The sequence below is a fragment of the Aptenodytes forsteri genome, unplaced genomic scaffold (assembly GCF_000699145.1).
Source record: "Aptenodytes forsteri isolate BGI_AS27 unplaced genomic scaffold, ASM69914v1 Scaffold257, whole genome shotgun sequence".
NCBI lineage: Eukaryota > Metazoa > Chordata > Aves > Sphenisciformes > Spheniscidae > Aptenodytes > Aptenodytes forsteri.
The window spans coordinates 4,254,579-4,272,878 of record NW_008795194.1 but is presented as its reverse complement, the minus strand read 5'-3'; the positions used below and the strand labels follow the sequence as shown (position 1 = coordinate 4,272,878).

The 18,300-nt window shown below is 37.8% G+C and overlaps 1 protein-coding gene across 1 annotated transcript in view; it reads left to right on the top strand.

Annotated features, from left to right (window-relative positions):
* Window positions 1-18,300, top strand: part of TTN (titin) — a 257,627-nt gene that overhangs the window by 170,096 nt on the left and 69,231 nt on the right. The window contains exons 196-233 of the mRNA XM_019471879.1: window positions 123-425; window positions 777-964; window positions 1,048-1,162; window positions 1,732-2,016; window positions 2,303-2,454; window positions 2,592-2,739; window positions 2,871-3,048; window positions 3,143-3,264; window positions 3,363-3,650; window positions 3,744-4,040; window positions 4,156-4,342; window positions 4,933-5,048; window positions 5,141-5,440; window positions 5,684-5,983; window positions 6,076-6,181; window positions 7,282-7,478; window positions 7,588-7,893; window positions 7,986-8,264; window positions 8,712-9,011; window positions 9,114-9,416; window positions 9,514-9,888; window positions 9,987-10,289; window positions 10,763-11,062; window positions 11,151-11,447; window positions 11,547-11,831; window positions 11,923-12,216; window positions 12,616-12,915; window positions 13,022-13,330; window positions 13,422-13,612; window positions 14,099-14,528; window positions 15,019-15,327; window positions 15,740-15,888; window positions 15,980-16,012; window positions 16,112-16,241; window positions 16,342-16,641; window positions 16,729-17,046; window positions 17,137-17,433; window positions 17,541-17,840. Coding sequence (XP_019327424.1) covers window positions 123-425; window positions 777-964; window positions 1,048-1,162; window positions 1,732-2,016; window positions 2,303-2,454; window positions 2,592-2,739; window positions 2,871-3,048; window positions 3,143-3,264; window positions 3,363-3,650; window positions 3,744-4,040; window positions 4,156-4,342; window positions 4,933-5,048; window positions 5,141-5,440; window positions 5,684-5,983; window positions 6,076-6,181; window positions 7,282-7,478; window positions 7,588-7,893; window positions 7,986-8,264; window positions 8,712-9,011; window positions 9,114-9,416; window positions 9,514-9,888; window positions 9,987-10,289; window positions 10,763-11,062; window positions 11,151-11,447; window positions 11,547-11,831; window positions 11,923-12,216; window positions 12,616-12,915; window positions 13,022-13,330; window positions 13,422-13,612; window positions 14,099-14,528; window positions 15,019-15,327; window positions 15,740-15,888; window positions 15,980-16,012; window positions 16,112-16,241; window positions 16,342-16,641; window positions 16,729-17,046; window positions 17,137-17,433; window positions 17,541-17,840 — 9,390 coding nt within the window. The remainder of the gene's footprint in view (window positions 1-122; window positions 426-776; window positions 965-1,047; window positions 1,163-1,731; window positions 2,017-2,302; window positions 2,455-2,591; window positions 2,740-2,870; window positions 3,049-3,142; window positions 3,265-3,362; window positions 3,651-3,743; window positions 4,041-4,155; window positions 4,343-4,932; window positions 5,049-5,140; window positions 5,441-5,683; window positions 5,984-6,075; window positions 6,182-7,281; window positions 7,479-7,587; window positions 7,894-7,985; window positions 8,265-8,711; window positions 9,012-9,113; window positions 9,417-9,513; window positions 9,889-9,986; window positions 10,290-10,762; window positions 11,063-11,150; window positions 11,448-11,546; window positions 11,832-11,922; window positions 12,217-12,615; window positions 12,916-13,021; window positions 13,331-13,421; window positions 13,613-14,098; window positions 14,529-15,018; window positions 15,328-15,739; window positions 15,889-15,979; window positions 16,013-16,111; window positions 16,242-16,341; window positions 16,642-16,728; window positions 17,047-17,136; window positions 17,434-17,540; window positions 17,841-18,300) is intronic.

Genomic DNA, 18,300 nt, shown 5'->3' with positions numbered 1-18,300 from the left:
GTGAGCAGAATTTATGAAAAACTCAGTGTTTGATGGCAGTGGAAGAAAAGCAGTACAAACTCTAACAATAGGTAAAAAACACATACCTTGTTTTTCCTTTTTCTCCCTAAAATAAAATGCAGAAGTTCCTGGTCCTCCTCAAAATGTAGAAGTTATCGATGTGAACAGGTTTGGAGCTACACTTACCTGGGAACCACCTGAGTATGATGGAGGATCTCCAATTACTGGCTATGTTATTGAACTGCGTAACAGAGCTTCCATCAAATGGGAGCCAACTATGACCACTGGAGCTGATGAACTGTCAGCTGTCCTGACTGATGTTGTGGAAAATGAAGAGTATTTCTTCAGAGTAAGAGCTCAAAACATGGTTGGAGTTGGCAAACCAAGTCCTGCTACACGTGCAGTAAAAATTATGGACCCAATTGGTAAGTATGTAAGCATTGATTGTGATTGCATTATGACAGGGACATTTTGGCTGTTTACACATTATGTGTGCAGGAAAGTTCAATTGAGAAACGTGTGCTGCAAATACCATGTGCAGTTAGATTTTTACTAGGTCCTTCAAACCTATCAGAAGTACCCCACTACCCTTTGGTTCAGTAAGAACTCTAAATATTTTTGCTCTGAAATTAGGATCCAAACTCAATTTAAAAAACTAGTTTAAAAAAAGCTGTGCAAAGGCGTTTAAAAGAGTACTTTAAGGTATAGACAGCTGATACGCAGAACCATACTCCTTTATCAGTTGCGAAAATGTATTTCTCTCAAATTATTTTCAGAGAGACCAAGTCCTCCCATTAACCTTGATCATTCAGATCAAACTAAGTCATCAGTGCAGCTCACATGGGAACCTCCTCTCAAAGATGGAGGAAGTCCAGTCTTAGGCTATATTGTTGAAAGGCAAGAAGAAGGAACAGGCAAATGGATTCGCTGTAACCCAAAACTAGTACCTGCTCTTACTTTTAAGGTAAGATGTTCTGTTCGTCAACAAAGTGCTTAGTGTATATCATCTTTCATATGAGTTATTAAATGATTATTTGTGCTTTTTAGGTAACTGGATTGAAACCAGGATGCAGTTATTACTACAGAGTCTCAGCAGAAAATGCAGCTGGTGTGTCTGACCCAGCGGAGGCTATTGGGCCATTAACTGCAGATGATACTTTTGGTAAGCCATATGCTATTTATGAAAGATAATTAATCAGATAAAACACACAATTAAAGTGCATCTTGTGGGTAATTTGTATATTATTCACCAGATAACTGTGATGCCAACTAGTATAAAGAGCCTTAGACCTTTGAGATTCTGAGCTATTTCTCTTCCATTACAAATTCTACAGATAATTAGCTCTACTATTAAGTAGAAACCTATTAGGTTGCCTGAAGAGCAAGGAATGACCTTTTGTCTCCTGACCTAGCTTTGTGGAAGGTGGGGGGTAACAGAGGAGAGAAAGGCAGAGAAGATAAAAAAAATAAAAATCGAAACAATATAAAGTTTTTATATTAAAGGGTAAATTAGATCTCCTACATGATAATACTAAGCTGCCTTATCCTCTCATGTATTTCTAAAAAACATTTAGCCAGGAGAGGTAAGGAGCGATAAGCCACAGCTAGGCCTAGACAGCTCCAACCTGCAGGCTGAGATACAGTCAGAATCAGCCTCTCAACACAGCTATCATTAGCCATATTCAGAACATCTGAAAATATTTCATCGAATCCATTTTCCACTTTTTCCAGTTGGACCTACAATGGACCTAAGTGCATTTAAAGATGGGCTGGAAGTTATTGTTCCAGAGCCAATCAAGATCCATGTTCCTATCACTGGCTACCCTGTGCCGACCGCCACATGGTCTTTTGGTGACCAAGTCTTAGAAGAGGGTGATCGTATAACAATGAAGACCACTGCCTCCTTTGCAGAACTTGTAGTTACTCCAAGTGAACGTCCAGACAAGGGAATTTATTCCTTAACATTAGAAAATCCTGTGTCATCTGTTTCAGGAGAAATTAATGTTAATGTCATTGGTAAGCGGACATGTATATATTCTAGCAATAACATTCCATATTTACCTTGCTAAAATCTAATTAGGTTAATAATGTGAAATCACACAACTTTCAGTAAACCAAGTATATTAAAATATAACTAGAAACTAGAAATCCATCCTCAAAAAAACCTCTTCTGGTTTTCAATATCCAACTTTGCTGTTTAAGGAAGAATGACTACGAAGAGTAAGTCTTCTGGCAGATAGATTACATAGGGATCATCTGTCTAACTCCTATTACAAAATAATACAATTTCTGTGATTTCTAGCTCGTCCAAGTGCACCAAGAGAACTTAAAGTTTTAGACATAATCAAGAACACAGTACAGCTGTCATGGGAGCCTCCAGAAGATGATGGTGGAAGTCCAGTTACTGGCTATATAATTGAAAAACGTGAAGTAAGCCGGAAAACATGGAAAAAAGTAAGTTCATTCTTTCTCATTTCAGTTCCTATTTGCTATATTGTTTCCACACGTGCTACTGAATTTTATGACTTATTTTGGTAATTGCTCTTTGGAAATAAATTTTAGAAATACATTGGCGCCTTCCTTCTCTTTAGGTTATGGATCATGTTGTTGACCAAGAGTTCACCGTACCTGACCTCATCCAAGGAAAAGAATACTTATTTAGAGTTTCTGCATGCAACAAATGTGGCCCAGGAGAACCTGCATATATTGATGAACCTGTAAATATGTCAGCACCAGCAAGTGAGTCAACTGTTTCACATTGTTGCTGATTTTCTGTTTCTGAAATCTTGCTGATTTTCTTCAAAATAAGATGTAAAGAAATCTTCCTTAGACTGGTTTCTAAGACCCCCTATGTTTTTAATTTTTAATAGCGGTGCCCGATCCACCAGAGAATGTTAAATGGAGAAATCCAACATCAAAAGGAATCTTCCTAACATGGGAGCCTCCCAAATATGATGGTGGTGCCCGCATTAAGGGTTATCTGGTAGAAAAATCCCAGCGTGGCACAGACAAGTGGGAGACATGTGGGGAGCCTGTTGTTGAAACAAAGTAAGTAAATTCACATCAGAAGGTATATCCTTTCAACTAACTGAGCCATCCTCACCACTTTAAATATCTGGATTTTTTTTTTTTTAACAAACAGAATGGAAGTAACAAAACTCAAGGAAGGAGAGTGGTATGCATATCGGGTTAAGGCTTTGAACAGAATAGGAGCTAGCAAGCCAAGTAAGCCAACAGATGATATTCAGGCCATTGATGCAAAAGGTAATTACTTCAATCACTAAATTACAATAGATGCTTTATTTTTACCAGCCTCTGAAATACTGTTTCTATAACAACGTTTTTATTATCTCCTAAATCAGAGGCTCCAGAAATTTTCTTAGATGTGAAGCTTCTTGCTGGACTTACTGTGAAAGCTGGAACTAAAATTGAGCTGCCAGCTAAAGTAACTGGAAAGCCTGAGCCCCAGATTACTTGGACCAAGGCTGACAAAATTTTGAAATCTGATGACAGAATCACCATTGAAACCAAACCTAATCATTCTACAGTCACTATTACAGACAGCAAGAGGAGTGACAGTGGAACCTATATTATAGAAGCTGTAAATTCCAGTGGACGTGCTACTGCTGTTGTTGAAGTTAACGTTCTTGGTATGCATGTATTTTATGTTGTTTATAAAAATTTTTAGTAATGTACTGAGGTACGCAAGCAGAAGACTAACATTCACATCTTGTCCTCTACAGATAAACCTGGTCCACCAGCTGCATTTGATGTATCAGAAATCACAAATGAATCCTGCCTTCTGACGTGGAATCCTCCACGAGATGATGGGGGTTCTAAAATTACCAACTATGTCCTTGAGAAAAGAGCTACAGACAGTGAAATATGGCACAAGTTGTCATCAACTATTAAGGATACAAAATTCAGAGCTACCAATTTAACTCCTCATAAAGAATATGTGTTCCGAGTCAGTGCTGAGAACATGTATGGTATTGGGGAGCCAGCACAGTGTAACCCCATCATCGCAAAATATTCATTTGGTTAGTTAATTAAATTAATGTTAAATTTTTACAATATTTTAACAGGGGGGAAAAAAACATATGTGTGATGGTTTTGGTTTTTGTTTTGTTTTTTTTAATTTATTAATTTATACAGATCCACCAGGCCCTCCAACAGGTCTCAAGCCTACAGAGGTCACTAAAGATTCAGTCACCTTAACATGGAATGAACCTGATGAAGATGGTGGCAGCCCCATAACTGGCTACTGGGTTGAAAGATATGATCCTGAGCAAGATAAATGGATAAAATGCAATAAAATACCAGTGAAAGACACAACATTCAAGTAAGACTATAGTCAGTTTAGTCTGAAATAGGTCACAGAGACATAAAAACGTAACAGTAGCCTTTTAAACAAGTTTTACATTGTTCTTACTCTTTTTTCCTTGCTTCCATAAGTTTAGATCCAACTAACATCTGGTGGCATACTTTTTTTCATAATTAGTTTTTAAGAAGAATGTCTTTACAGAAGAGTGAATCATCTCTTTTTTTTTTTTTAATGTTTTGCTTAATAATTTCTGTGCTATGTGATTATTCATAAGACATTCTAAAATAGCATACATAGCCATCTCAAGTATCAATTTGCCAAAACCCTGGGGTTTTTTTCTCCTGATACTCGTATTAACTAACAACCATAGAACATGCAAAAATGCAAGATGGCTCTCAAAACATTGGTTTCTGTGTCATGGTGCACCATTTTACTGTTGACAATATACCTATTTTGAATGTTCACCATTTCATAAAACATCATTAGCAGTAAATTGGGTATTTTCAGATTTTCCAAGTAAACTGTAGTATGAAGAGCAGAGAGAATAATGTTTTAGGCATGAGTTCATGTGTAGATTTGGTTTAATCAAACTTAATTTTTGTTTCCAGAGTTAAAGGTCTTACAAATAAGAAGAAATATAAGTTCCGTGTCTTGGCAGAGAATCTTGCAGGACCTGGAAAACCAAGCAAGGAAACAGAGCCAATCTTAGTGAAAGACCCAATTGGTATAGTAAACACATTTTTAATGGTTTAATTTAACAACAACAACAAAATTCTTTGTTTTCAATCACGTAATTAATATTGGACTCCTGTCTAGATCCACCATGGCCTCCTGGAAAGCCAACTGTGAAAGATGTTGGCAAGACATCATTATTCCTGAACTGGACAAAGCCAGAACATGATGGAGGGGCAAAGATCGAATCTTATGTCATTGAACTATTGAAGACCGGAACAGATGAGTGGGTGAGAGTGGCTGAAGGAGTTCCCACAACGGAACACTTCCTCAAAGGGCTTATGGAGAAACAAGAATATTCATTCCGTGTAAGAGCTGTGAACAAGGCTGGAGAGAGTGAACCCAGTGAACCCAGTGACCCTGTGCTGTGCAAGGAGAGGCTCTGTGAGTATTGTTTCAGAATGTGCTGCTACGGCAAATACCCTGTCTCTGTCTTTAAAAAAGCGCCATGTCTGCCTGCCTCTGTGGGTACCAACTGAACTCTTGGAAGGCTTATGAAATATTAGAATCTGCCCTGCTTCAGCTAAGAAAATACAAAGTTTTAACAGTTTTGGTGTATTCCCTGTCTTCCAAGATCTTTGACCGGAAATACACTAACCTGTTTTACCTTTTTTTTCTATTTTACAGATCCTCCTTCACCACCTCGGTGGCTTGAGGTTATTAATATTACTAAAAACACAGCAGATCTTAAATGGACAGTACCAGAAAAAGATGGGGGTTCCCCAATTACCAACTACATTGTCGAAAAGAGAGATGTAAGGCGAAAAGGCTGGCAGACAGTTGATACAACAGTGAAAGACACCAAGTACACAGTGAGCCCACTGACTGAAGGCTCATTGTATGTGTTCCGTGTGGCTGCTGAAAATGCCATTGGACAGAGTGACTATTGTGAAATTGAAGATTCAGTGCTTGCTAAAGATACTTTCAGTAAGTTTCAGATTTGCTTACTGAGTTATCAGTAGAAACAGCTCACGTGTAATGGATTCCTGTTCTTCTAATGTGTGCATTTTTTTCTTTAGCAACCCCTGGGCCTCCATATGCTCTTACAATAGTTGAAGTGACAAAAGGTCATGTTGATTTGAAATGGGAACCACCTAAGAATGATGGTGGCAGACCGATTCAAAGGTAAGGTCATTTTAAGTTTGTGTAGTGCTTCCTGTAGATGAAGATCTTTTCATGAATGAAGACATTTCTCTCAAAATGTTTAAATTTTAAATGGACACATTTTATATGAAAAAGAGGAGGACGGATGTAAAAGAGAAGCCATGTGGTCAAAGCAATTAAGGGTTTTATTTTAAAATGTGGAAATTATGCAAATATAAATAAGCTAATATGCATGAACAACGAATATGTGTCAACATCCTCAAAACAGCATCTAATCAAATCAGATCACATTGAACTGTATATAAAATACAATAAAAAAATGCATCCATAGTCTCCAGTTCCTCCAGAGCTGTAGCCACTTAGACCCATCTACCAAGTAATATTGTTACATTTTCCTTCTGCCTTAGTTTCTCATTCAAACTGTATACACTCAGCTAAGATGAAGTCTCATCTCTTTTCTGTTCATTCTCTTCTTTATTACACTTTTCAAACAGACTGGTTTACTCCTTTGGGTTGCTTCTAATTTGTCATTTTCTTTGGTTTCTAAAGTATCTGTCCTCTGAAATTCACCTTGAGTACCAGTTCGATTTTTCCTCTTTATATTTTCACTGTTCCTTTCCTTCCCAATCACAGTAAGCATATCTTAAACAAACTGACAACTACAGAGATCTGCCTGAAGCAATATGTCACTTAATTCACACTACTTTCCCATAGCCTATCATAGGCAGAATTTTGACAGCTGAGTAACTCACAGATAATATCTACAAATATTTTCAGTGGACTGACCACTGAGATCCAAACTAGCAAAGGTACAAGTATAGCTTGGAGGTTCTTTTACCTCTGTGGTTCTCTAAAACCTGAGAACAGAGCAGAAGTTCAGAAATTGTCTTTCAGAATTGGGTCTGTCACTAATGTCAGACGCATTACATCCAAGACCTACCAAGACTACCAGGACTAAGTGGCTGATATATGAAGTAAAGTTCATTGAATCTGTCACCCATGGCTCTCTCTACTTTTCCATTGGCCAAATTATTCTAATTTCTCTTTATCTATTTTATTGAGCAAGAAGTCTGAAGTGTTTATATTTCAAGTGCCTGATAGTATTTTCCCAATTTATTCAGATATGTTATTGAAAAGAAAGAAAAACTAGCCACTCGCTGGGTAAAAGCTGGCAAGACAGCTGGTCCAGATTGCAATTTCAGAGTGACTGATGTCATTGAAGGTACAGATGTACAGTTCCAGGTTCGTGCAGAAAATGAAGCTGGCTGTGGTCATCCCAGTGAACCAACCGACCTCATTCACATTGAAGATCCAACAAGTAAGCAGTAGTATAATATACTATACAGTGTATGGATTATGGAAGCAGTGTACTGTGTAGAATAGATATTCTGGGGAAAAAATGACACAATTCTTTTCCATTTCTGCAGGTCCTCCTTCACCTCCTCAGGATTTACATGTCACAGATGCAGGTCGAAAGCACATTTGCATTGCATGGAAACCACCTGAGAAGAATGGTGGAAGCCCTATTATTGGGTATAATGTTGAGATGTGCGAAGCAGGAACAGAAAAATGGATGCGAATCAATTCTCGTCCAATAAAAGATCTAAAATATAAGGTGGAGGAAGGTGTTGTTCCAGACAAGGAGTATGTGCTGAGAGTAAGAGCTGTCAATGCTGTTGGAGCTAGTGAGCCATCAGACGTCTCAGAAAAAGTTGTTGCCAAGGACCCGGACTGTAAGAATAGATTCCTTTTTTTTCAGATCTGCATAACTGAAAAAAGAATGGGTTTTGGCAACTTTCTAGTAATATTATACTTACTTTTACAGGTAATCCAACCATTGATCTAAAAACTCGTGACATTGTTGTTGTTAAAGGACAGAAATTAAGTATCCCTGTACCCTTCAGAGCTGTTCCATCCCCAACTATAACATGGCACAAAGATGGCAAAGAGTTGAAAGCTGGTGACAGAACAACAATGAAGAGTGACTACACCTCTGCATTGCTCGAAGTCATAGACAGTGTTCATGCTGATGCTGGTGTTTATACTATCACATTGGAGAATAAGCTGGCATCAACAACTGGCTCAGTCAATGTCAAAGTCATAGGTAACTAACTAGGCTTCTTCCATTCTGAGAAGGATACTTATCTTCACTTGAGCCCTGCAGCTGACAGGAAAAAGGACTAGAAAAATCCCTTTTCTGCCATGTGGAGGAATCACTTCAACTCAGACACATGTAGATTGCCATAAAGGCATTAATGTTACAAAATCCCACAAAAAAAACCCACTTCACCCCAAGTTGGTCTAACTACTCAGTGGCTGCTCAAAGCCCAATTATTATGAATAGTCATCATATAAATATAAAAAAGCCTATAAGAATTCTGAATATTTTTCACCTTTGGGAACATAAATTCATATATATGCTGTGTAGCCAACATTTGTGGGTTTGGTCTGCTTTCTGCAAAGCAAAGAAATACAATATAATTTCATATTTGTAGGAATACAGTTTCCCATCTATTTAGTTAACTGATTTTATTATTCTTATTTAAAACAGGTCCACCTGGACAGTGTAAAGACATTAAGGCAAGTGAAGTAACTAAGAATTCTTGCAAAGTATCCTGGGAACCTCCAGACTTTGATGGTGGTACTCCTATTCTGCATTATGTTCTGGAACGCAGAGAAGCTGGTCGTAGAACATATATCCCAGTCATGTCTGGTGAAAATAAGCTTTCATGGCAAGTCAAAGACCTTATCCCAAACAGTGAATATTACTTCCGTGTTAAAGCTGTCAATAAGATTGGAGGAGGTGAATATCTTGAACTAAGAAACCCAGTCATTGCAGAAGACCCGAAACGTAAGGGGTTTTTACTACTAAGTAACCTAGCAAATTGAATTTTAACTAAAATCTTCATACTTTCTTTTCTCATATGATCCCTCTTTTGCTACTCTTCTACAGAGCCTCCAGATCCTCCTGTTGACCTTGAGGTCCATAATCCAACATCAAAATCAGTAACACTTACATGGAAACCACCCCTCTTTGATGGTGGAAGCAAGATTATGGGCTACATAATAGAAAAGCTCGCTAAGGGCAAGGAGAGGTGGGAGAGATGCAATGACTATCCGGTACCTCTGTTAACATATCCAGTGAAAGGTCTTGAGGAAGGAAAGGAATATCAGTTCCGTGTTCGTGCTGAGAATGCTGCTGGCATCAGTGAGCCTTCTCGGATTACTCCTTTTGTGAAAGCTGTGGATCCTGTTGGTATGAATTGCTCATTGGATTGTTTGTAATAATTGCCATACATCCTCAAACATATTGGGAGATTCTACTCTCCATTTATCATTCTGTGTTATTACAGAGGCTCCAAAAGTCTTCCTTGCTGCAAACCTACAGTCTGGCCTTGAGGTGAAGAGAGGTGATGAGATCATACTTGAGGCACATATTTCAGGGTCACCTTATCCATCTATCACTTGGCTGAGAAATGATGAAGTTGTCAGACCAGAGGAAATCAAAAAGAGAGTAACAACGTATACAAGGAAGAAGAAGGGTGAAGCTGAAGAAGAGGAACCTTTCCAGCTTTCACTGCCAGAACGTATGAGTATTGACAACCATAAAGAAGGAGAGTCTGTACTATCAATTCGTGACTCCATCAGAGCTGACCATGGCACGTTTACAATTAAAGTGGAAAATGATCATGGTGTTGCAAAAGCCTCATGTGAAGTCAATGTGTTAGGTATGTAATTAATGTCCTCAAAAACACCCAGTTGTTCAAAGTATTGGGTAAGAAGTGCACAAGATGAGTACTCATCATTTTTCTTGCTTTACTAACAGATACACCTGGGCCTCCAGTCAACTTAGTGTTTGAAGATGTGAGGAAAAATTCTGTCATTTGCAAGTGGGAGCCTCCCCTTGATGATGGTGGAAGTGAAATCCTAAACTATGTACTGGAAAAGAAAGACAATACAAAAGCTGAAATGGGCTGGGTCACTGTCAGTTCAACACTCAGGCATTGCAAATTCCATGTAACAAAACTGATTGAAGGAAAAGAATACCTCTTCCGTGTATTTGCTGAAAATAAAGTTGGATCAGGGCCACCATGTGTTTCAAAACCGATGACAGCGAAAGATCCTTTCTGTAAGTTTTATTTTTGAAATAAAACCTTTTCAGAAAACCAGTGTAAAACTACACAGACTCTTAGAACACTCAGCTTCATCTATGTGAATATTTCTCAGAAGAAACTTGAGCAATGTAATTATTATTAATTACACATTTTAAACCATTGAAATAAAGGGAAATATTGAAAACATTCTAATTTCAATAGTAAAGAAATAAAAATGACAATCACTGTCATAAAACTTTACACTTAAAACACTTAACATCTGAATAGTGACATTCTCCATGTCCAATAGACTAATATTCTTACCAAAAGAGAGAACTACTGCATGTTTGATTACTGATTGCAGTTAGGAATCAACATTTCTAAGAAAGAGAGTAGAACTATGAATGACTTAAAATCAGTCATTTCTCATATCTTAGTTCTCTCTTAGCTTTGAGTAAGCTCTGAAGAAGACAGCAATGATGACAAAATAACAATTCTTTTTTTTCAGCTCCACCAGATCCACCTAATAAGCCTGATGTGCAAGATGTTACCAGCAACAGTATGTTGGTTAAATGGAATGAACCAAAAGACAATGGCAGCCCAATCATAGGATATTGGATTGAAAAACGTGAAATTAATAGTACTCATTGGGCTCGCGTCAACAGGAACCTTGTGAATGCTCTGGAAATAAAAGCTGAAGGATTGCTGGAAGGATTAACCTACATCTTTAGAGTATGTGCTGAAAATGCAGCTGGCCCTGGTAAATTTAGTCCACCATCAGATCCAAAAACTGCACAGGACCCAATAAGTAAGTAGCTTAGCAGAAGCTAATAGCAGACAGGTGACAGAATAGGGTTCATGGCCTTTAACTTTGATTTACACCTATTTATTTCTAGTGCCACCTGGTCCACCGATTCCAAGGGTTGCTGATACAAGCTCAACTTCTATTGAGCTAGAATGGGAACCTCCTGTGTACAATGGTGGTGGAGATATCACTGGTTACCATGTATACAAACAACTGGTGGGAGTAAAAGAGTGGTCACGTTGCACAGAGAAACCCATTAAGGTTCGACAGTATACTGTTAAAGAAGTCAGAGAAGGTGCAGACTATAAACTCCGTGTTACTGCACTTAATGCAGCTGGTGAAGGATCACCTGGTGAAACTGAACCCGTAACAGTTGCAGAACCTAAAGGTATTGCAATCGTATTATTTTCAAGAAATGTCCAGCTGCCTAAAAGGCGTTTTTTAATCTCTCCCTTGAACTAATGAACCATTTCTCTCTCTTCTGCAGAGCCTCCCACTGTTGAGCTGGATGTTTCTGTCAAAGCAGGCATTCAGATCATGGCTGGGCAAACTATTAAAATTCCTGCTACTGTGACAGGGCGTCCTACTCCCACCATTGCATGGGCTGTGGAGGAGCGTGAATTAGACAAAGATCGAGTTGTTATTGAAAATGTTGGCACAAAATCTGACTTAACCATTAAGAATGCATTGAGAAAAGACCATGGAAGATACGTAATTACTGCTACCAATAGCAGTGGTTCCAAGTCTGCAGGAACCAGAGTAGAAGTATTTGGTAAGAAAAATATTTTCTGAAATCAACTGAGCATTTCTTTTGGTGAGATAATCTTTGGGCTTTATCCTACTTGTTTGATTTTGTTTTTCAGATGTTCCTGGGCCAGTCCTTGACCTAAAGCCAGTGGTCACAAACAGGAAGATGTGTTTGCTTAACTGGTCTGATCCTGAAGATGATGGTGGCAGCGATATTATAGGCTTCATTGTTGAACGAAAGGATGCCAAAATGCATACATGGAGACTAGCTATAGACACAGAGAGATCTAAATGTGATATTACAGGTCTAGTTGAAGGGCAGGAATATAAATTCCGTGTTAGTGCCAAGAACAAGTTTGGTACTGGTCCACCTGTTGAAATAGGACCCATTCTTGCAGTTGATCCGTTAGGTAAGATGTCTAATTTTATGGGTTTTTTTAAACAATTTTTAATTATAGGTTAATAAACCAGTATTGTTGTGTGGATTGCTTTCTATGCAGAAAGTGTATTTACTTTTCTACTACCTGGATAAGGCATCTGCCTTAGATTAATTACTTCAGTCAGATCTCTGAATCAGTTCTGTAAAACTACTATGGTTCTTTATGAAACAAAATACTGATGTCTACTGAGACACTACTTGTTACCTTTTTGTCCACATACATGAGAAACTTTATACTATCTATAACCATACTAAGATACTTTGCATACAAAAGCTATGGCTTTAAAAAGCCAGAGCTACTGTATTCATATGAAGAAAAATTCTCTAATATTTAAATTTTTTTTTCATTATGATTTATCTGTGTTAATAGGGCCTCCAACAGCACCTGAGAGGTTCATGTACACAGAGAGGACGAAGTCAACCATTACACTTGATTGGAAGCCTCCACGTAGTGATGGTGGCAGTCCTGTCTTAGGATATATTGTTGAGAAGAGGAGACATGATTCAAAAGACTATGAAAGAGTTAATGCAAAGCTCTGTCCAAAAACATCTCTTCTCGTTGAAAAACTTGACGAACTTCATATGTATGAATTCCGTGTCAAAGCTGTCAATGCTATTGGAGAAAGTGAACCATCATTGCCCCTCAATGTAGTCATACAAGATGATGAAGGTATATCTGCTTTAAAGAAATCCATACAAATATCTGCCGAACACTGCAAGACATTTTCTCTGCTTCATCTCCATCTTCACTCTGTCATTTTTCTTCTTGTTTTCAGTACCACCAACTGTTACATTACGCTTGGCTGTGAGAGGAGATACTATCAAAGTGAAAGCAGGAGAACCAGTTAATATTCCTGCTGATGTGACAGGTCTGCCAATGCCAAAGATTGAATGGGACAAGAATGAAGTTTTAATTGACCAAACATCTAGTGCGCTTAAGATAACCAAGGAAGAAGTATCTAGAAGTGAGGCAAAAACTGAGCTTATCCTGCCTGCAGCAGTGAGGGATGATAAAGGCACTTACACTGTGAGAGCTTCCAATCGTCTTGGCACTGCATTTCGCAATGTGCATGTTGAAGTGTATGGTAAGGATGCGACATTTTAATAAAATGACAGCTAATAAAATGCTTTTGCCTTTTTCTTAATGTAATTCTATGCTCTATTGCTTTCCTACAGATCGTCCTTCTCCACCAAGAAATCTTGCTGTTTCTGATATTAAAGCAGAATCATGCTATTTAACATGGGATGCGCCACTTGATAACGGTGGTAGTGAAATTACCCATTACATTATTGAGAAACGTGATGCTAGTAGGAAGAAATCTGAATGGGAAGAAGTCTCCAAAAGTGCTGTTGAGAGAAGATTTGGGGTAATTTATAAAATATCTTTATTAGATACTTTAGTATGCATAAAAAATAACAACAGTACACATCTAATGAAAACTGCTACTTGCATAGATGCCTGTGCTCATGCTCCATTTAGACTCCAGAATTACTAGATGAATGTTGCCCATCTATGTATGTGTGTTTTCCTCATGCGACAAAACAAAAGGAACTGTTCTCTTTTGCTACTTAAACTCATCTGAGTTTAGAAGACATCTTCCTTTCCATTTCCCAGCATTATTCATAGCTTTACCAACTGTAAAAACAAACATGATGACATTTTTATTTATGTTTGGTCCTGTGCACATGAAATAAGAATATCCCTAGGGCATTACATACAGCTGTATAGTACATCATAAACATAGGTATGTCAACGAGATTCCAAGACAGAATTTAAAGCGAAAACCACTGCATAACTTCAAATAAGTTTATTCTGAAAGTAGCCAAGTATTGATTTAAATCTTATTTTTCAGGTATGGAATCTTGCAACAAATGAAAAATATCAATTTAGAGTCCGGGCTGTAAACAAATATGGAATAAGTGATGAATGCCTCTCAGAAAAAGTTGTTATTAAGGATCCTTATGGCCTTCCTGGACCTCCTGGAAAGCCAAAAATTTTAGATCGCACCAGATCATCAATGCTGGTGACTTGGGAGCCTCCTTTGAACAATGGTGGCAGCCCAATAACTGGCTATTGGTTGGAGAAGAGAGAGGTGGGAGGTGTCTACTGGTCACGTGTTAACAGGGCTCCAGTAACAAAACCATCAGTAAAAGGTCTAGAGTACAATGTGCTTCGTTTGGCTGAAGGTGTTGAATACCAGTTTAGAGTTATGGCTGAAAATCTTGCTGGAATTGGCCCTCCCAGTGAACCATCAGACCCTGCCTTAGCAGCAGATCCCATATGTAAGTATATAATTTGTATGACTATTTTTAAGGACTGTATCACACCAGAACCAAAAATGTGCTATTGAATATATATTGAATTTAATATAATTAATCCAATGCTTTGTTTTCATTAAACCAAAGAGAATATCTTGACACAAAGTAGTTTCCTGATTTTAAAAATAATTTGCTTCAATTTAATTTTTTTACCTTTTATGAACCTTAAACTGTGATTACACCAATGTAAACATTGCCAAATAAACTTCAGTTCAGAATCAGATTTTTATATTATTGTTTTTCTTTATTGTTAGAGTTCAATCTTTATGCCTTGTACCTTAAGTATCCCTTAATAATATACGTAATATATGTAATTAGTATGCATGTTCTAGGATTATACACTCTATGTATGACAGAATAAAATGAAAATACTAGGATTCTTCTAGAAACTATTCAGAAAAATATAGGCAGACACTAACTCTCAGGTAATTTTTATTTGCTCTTGTTTTACAAGTTGTGCCTGGTCCACCATCTTGCCCAGAGGTCAAAGACAAAACCAAGTCGTCTGTAGCTCTTGCGTGGAAGCCTCCACAAAAGGATGGTGGCAGTCCTATAAAAGGATATATTGTTGAAATGCAAGATGAAGGTAGTACTGACTGGAAGAAGGTGAATGAAGGAGACAAACTCTTTCCTACTTGTGAATGTGTTATTCCCAACTTGAAAGAGCTCAGAAAATACCGATTTAGGGTGAAAGCTGTAAATGCTGCTGGAGAATCAGAACCAAGTCCTGCAACATCAGAAATACCTGTCCAAGATATTCTAGGTAAGTGTTCTGGGAATTAATTTAGGTATTTATATCTAAGTGACACCTACTGCTGTAAATATTCAAGCAGGATGCCAAGCAAGCCAAAGTCAAAACAGAACAAACAATTATGCAAAAATGTAACAAAAGATTGACACACATTTTTGAAAGTATCATGATGACCATTACCAGGTCAGGATCCATTAGAAAACTGATGACCACCTACAGTCATACTAAAGAAATAACGTGTATTTTATGAAGAAATGACTACAACAATTTTTTCTATTTGTATACTTCCCAGCTTCCTTTTTGCACATCCAACCTTTCCCACATAAACATGCATTCTGCATGTTTGTGTGGGGTTTTAGCTCAGAGCTGCCAGAAATTTACTTTCAGTAGCTTTTAAAATTTAGATATTAAAATATTTTTGCAGAGGAACCAGACATCTTCCTTGATATTGGAGCACAGGATTTCCTCTCTTGTCGTGCTGGCACAACAATTAAAATCCCAGCTGTTATCAAGGGTCGTCCAGTTCCAAAAACATTTTGGGAGTTTGAAGGAAAAGCAAAGACAACAGCAAAGGTTAGTAAAAGAAAAAGCTTTTTTCTACAGGTGTTTCTAGACATTTAAGCCTATCCCCTTTTATATTTACATTATTTCCCTTTGTTTATAGGAGGGAGGTCATAATGTACCTGAAGAAGCTCAGGTAAAGCTAACGGGTTTTGTAACTTTAGTATTGTTGCATTTCTCAAACATAAATATTTAAAGTTTATCTATAACTTCTCTTTCTTTCTATAATACACAGGTGGAAGCAACTGATACACGTTCAGTGATTACCATCCCTGAGTGCAACAGAAGTCATTCTGGACGATACAGTATTACAGCAAAGAACAAAGCAGGACAAAAAACTGTGCATGTCAGGGTCAATGTGCTTGGTATGGCTTACACATATTGAAGTATTCAAATACTAGGGTTTAGTCTTATTTTTCTACATACTTATGTAAAATTGTTTTTGTTGTGCTTTTACCTTAACAGATGTCCCAGGTCCACCAAAAGACCTAAAAGTAAGTGATATCACAAGAGGTAGTTGTAAACTTTCATGGAAGATGCCAGACGATGATGGTGGAGATAGAATCAGAGGCTATGTTATAGAAAAAAGAACTATTGATGGGAAGGCCTGGACTAAAGTCAATCCAAACTGTGGCAGTACTTCCTTTGTTGTACCTGATCTCATATCTGGCCAAGAGTATTTCTTCCGGGTACGTGCAGAAAACCGTTTTGGTGTTGGCCCTCCTGCAGAAACCATCCAACGGACCACAGCCAGGGATCCAATCCGTAAGTGAAATCAAAGTCAAACAAATTATTTAAAACCAGATAGTACTGTACAGTGGATTTATTGACATTTCTCTTTTGTTTGTGAAGATCCTCCTGATCCACCTATTAAACTAAAGATTGGCCTTGTAACCAAGAACACAGTGAGCTTGACATGGAAACCACCAAAGAATGACGGTGGAGCTCCTGTTACACATTATAATGTTGAATGTCTCCGCTGGGATCGTACTGGAGAAGTGAAAGAGACTTGGAAGCAATGCAACAGACGTGATGTGGAGGAAACAAAGTTTACTGTTGAGGATCTTGTAGAAGGTGGAGAATATGAATTCAGAGTGAAAGCTGTAAATATAGCAGGTCCTAGTAGGCCTTCAGCCACTGTTGGCCCACTTGTTGTCAAAGACCAGACATGTAAGTACTAACTGATACCAGTAAATACAAATTCCATTTTAAAATTATGAAATATTTTTGTATGTTAATTTTTTCAACATTTCATTGTAGGCCCACCATCTATTGAACTCAAAGAATTTATGGAGGTTGAAGAAGGAACAGATGTTAACATTGTGGCCAAGATAAAGGGTGTACCCTTCCCCACATTAACATGGCTAAAAGCTTCTCCAAAGAAACCAGACGACAAAACGCCAGTGCTGTATGATCAACATGTCAACAAGATTGTTGGTGAAGACACTTGCACTTTATTGATTCAACAGTCTCGCAGAAGTGATACAGGCTTATATACTATAACAGCTGTAAATAATTTGGGAACTGCTTCAAAGGAGATGAGACTAAATGTTCTGGGTAGGTATCAAGAACTCTTATGCATTGCATAAATTGATAGCATTCATGTGATACTTTATTTTAGTAGCATTTGAATTAATTCTTCTTCATAAAAATGTGTCTTTTAGGTCGTCCTGGACCTCCAGTGGGACCTATTAAATTTGAATCCATTTTGGCTGATAAAATGACAATATCATGGCTTCCTCCATTAGATGATGGTGGTTCTAAGATTACAAACTATGTTATAGAGAAAAAAGAAGCAAATAGGAGGACATGGGTACCCGTTACTAATGAGCCTAAGGAATGCTTATTCACTGTTCCCAAGTTGATGGAAGGCCATGAATATGTGTTCCGCATTATGGCACAAAACAAATATGGTATTGGAGAACCTTTGGATAGTGAACCAGAAACAGCACGAAACCTTTTCAGTAAGTAGGAATATGCTTTCAAATTTTGTCAGTTGTTTTCATATGCTGGTATATGTACAGCATCTCTTAAATACCACTACTACTTTTCTCTCTTTACGTAAGTAAATTTTCAAGAATAGCTTGAAGAGTTTTAGCATTAGTAGTTAGTTCTTAAAAGCACGTGTAGTACTTAAAAATAATTTTCTCCCTCCTTGTTATATATTAAAATACAATATCAAGCTTTTCTAAGGTTTAAATATACAAATAAGGATTTATCTGATAAGATTCAGGCCTTTCTGTTGTATTTGAGACATTATTGCCCTTATAGATCAGTGTCGTGGTTTAATCTCAGTCGGCAACTGAGCACCACGCAGCCGCTCGCTCACTCCCCCCCGGTGGGATGGGGGAGAGAATCAGAAGGGTAAAAGTGAGAAAAACTCGTGGGTTGAGGTAAAGACAGTTTAATAGGTAAAGCAAAAGC